The 2,068-nt window shown below is 35.1% G+C and overlaps 1 protein-coding gene across 1 annotated transcript; it reads left to right on the forward strand.

Annotated features, from left to right (window-relative positions):
• The first annotated feature begins 258 nt into the window (after window positions 1-258).
• On the forward strand, window positions 259-1,319 carry LOC109584880 (uncharacterized). The gene is made up of 3 exons (XM_020000778.1): window positions 259-415; window positions 703-959; window positions 1,239-1,319. The coding sequence occupies exons 1-3, from the start codon at window positions 284-286 to the stop codon at window positions 1,294-1,296; spliced, it is 447 nt and encodes a 148-aa protein (XP_019856337.1). The 5' UTR covers window positions 259-283; the 3' UTR covers window positions 1,297-1,319.
• The last annotated feature ends 749 nt before the right edge of the window (window positions 1,320-2,068 follow it).

A 2,068-nucleotide genomic window follows, 5' to 3' on the forward strand; every position in this document is an offset into this window, starting at 1 on the left:
CAAATAATTGTATGCTCATTGGACTTGGCCACGCTTGGGTTGTCATTCTGTCAACAAAGTTCAATTGATTTTAAATATTATAATTATATCTTTTTTATGCATTGGGCCCTATTATGTTGTTATGCTGGTATAATCCACCATAGCCTTGTTAAATATGTATTGCAGTCAAGCTAATGTGTTTCTGTTGGTCATTAGATCTATACTATGCAGTAGAATATTATAAATTTTACTTGACATTATTTTGTTATTTTAGAGTCAACTTTAGCTTATTATTTAGCAAAACATGATGCTACCTGCCCTGGCGAAAAATGTATGCCTATCTTCTGCAAGGCAGCAAAAGCTACCAATGTTAGCAAGCATGGTCGGCACTCGTACAGCATGGCTCAAGGAATATCATAATGGAGGAGATAAAAAGGTAAAGTGTATAACTGAGTTTCAATTTCATGCATCAATTGTAGTCAACCAATGTTATTTCTCAGAGCAATTGTTGTTTACTTATAAGTTTTGGATAATTTACAATGAAAGCTATACTGTAAAGATTTTTTAGGTGTAGTTATGTTATCAATACCTTTCTTGACTTTGTTATTATATAAGGAACACATAAAGTATGTGCTATAGTGCATGTAAGTTGCACTATAACATGAACTGAACAACACACAGAGTATGTAATAGTGCAATATAACACTCTTTTTTCTCACACAGATGCGACTGTCTTCATTTCCATTAACTACCATTTGTCAAGAAGTAAACAACCAAAAGCTGTTAATTGAGGAACTTGAGAAGCAAGAGAAAGCCTTTTTATCTTGTGGTAACACTACGTATTCATTACGGTTGATCAATCAGCTTTATAATGTGAGCAATGAGATCTGTTCTTTGAAAAAGGATTTGAAAAAGCTGGAGAGCAAAAAGAAGGAAATACTTAACAAGTTTGAGTTCTGTGTGCAAGATACGCATAAGATGTAAGCACTAAATTTAATTTTTATGCCCTGGGGTTGCTCCTAAGATTAGTTTCACTGTAGCATGTGTATATGTGTCACACTTGACATGGGAAATTGTGAATAAGCAGCTTAGCAACTAACATGCCCAAACTTCCTTTTAAAGTGGGTGTGGAGACAGTGTTTTGAGCAGAGGTATATACTCACTGTCTAATGACTTTTGAGAACCCAGCTATGGTGGAAACAATCTTATTAGTAGAATATCTTAGAATTATTTTTGCACTTACTCTTGTTCCTTTTTAGAAAGTTTTGTTTGGTGGATGTGCTACAGCCAGCAATTTTAGAAGTGCCTCTACCTTGAAATTGTATATTTACCGATCGTCGTATAGAGGCCAACATTTTACCAGAGCAGCTCCGGCCACTGAAAGCTGGCCGTAAATGTTCATTGGATGGGTCCTATGTAAGATGGGGCATGCGAAAATTTATCTACACATTTTCAAAAACTCTTCGAGCCTCTTCAGCAACGTTAAACCAATTTTCATTTGGTAAACAGCTGGTTCCTAAATCTGTTGATGATATTGACAGAATTTGTCAAATGAAGCCTTTGGATCTACCAAGATTGTATATTAGCACTGATTTGTTGCCTAAGGAAATGGTACTTGATGTTTATGACTCTTCATCAGATTTAGATGGTTTTGTAAAAAGTTTAAAGCCGAATATTGAAATTAAGCCAGTTAAAGCTAATCGTAAAGATATGTTAATAAAGTGGCTCAAATCTTCTGGAATTTCCAACAAGTACAAAATAATGGGCAATAATAGAACACTGGATGACATAGGTGTGTCGTTGTATCATAAATCAAGACCTGACTTCTGTTTAATACCAAAAAATGTAGCTGGAACACCTTCAGGTATAGCCGTAATTCTGGACAATGAAATGGAGATTCATACGAAAGGAGATGATGAGCATAAGGGTACTGCTAAATATTGTACTCCGCAACTTTTGGCCAATATGATGATAGTGGCTGGACATTTAACATTGAAGGCGCTTGGAAGTGATATGTACTTTGAGCAAGTACAAATTTATGGGATGAGGTGTCGATATCAATACAATGAAACTTATTTATTCAAATAAC

This window comes from Amphimedon queenslandica, unplaced genomic scaffold (assembly GCF_000090795.2).
Source record: "Amphimedon queenslandica unplaced genomic scaffold, v1.1 AMPQUscaffold_13155, whole genome shotgun sequence".
Taxonomy (NCBI): Eukaryota; Metazoa; Porifera; class Demospongiae; order Haplosclerida; family Niphatidae; genus Amphimedon; species Amphimedon queenslandica.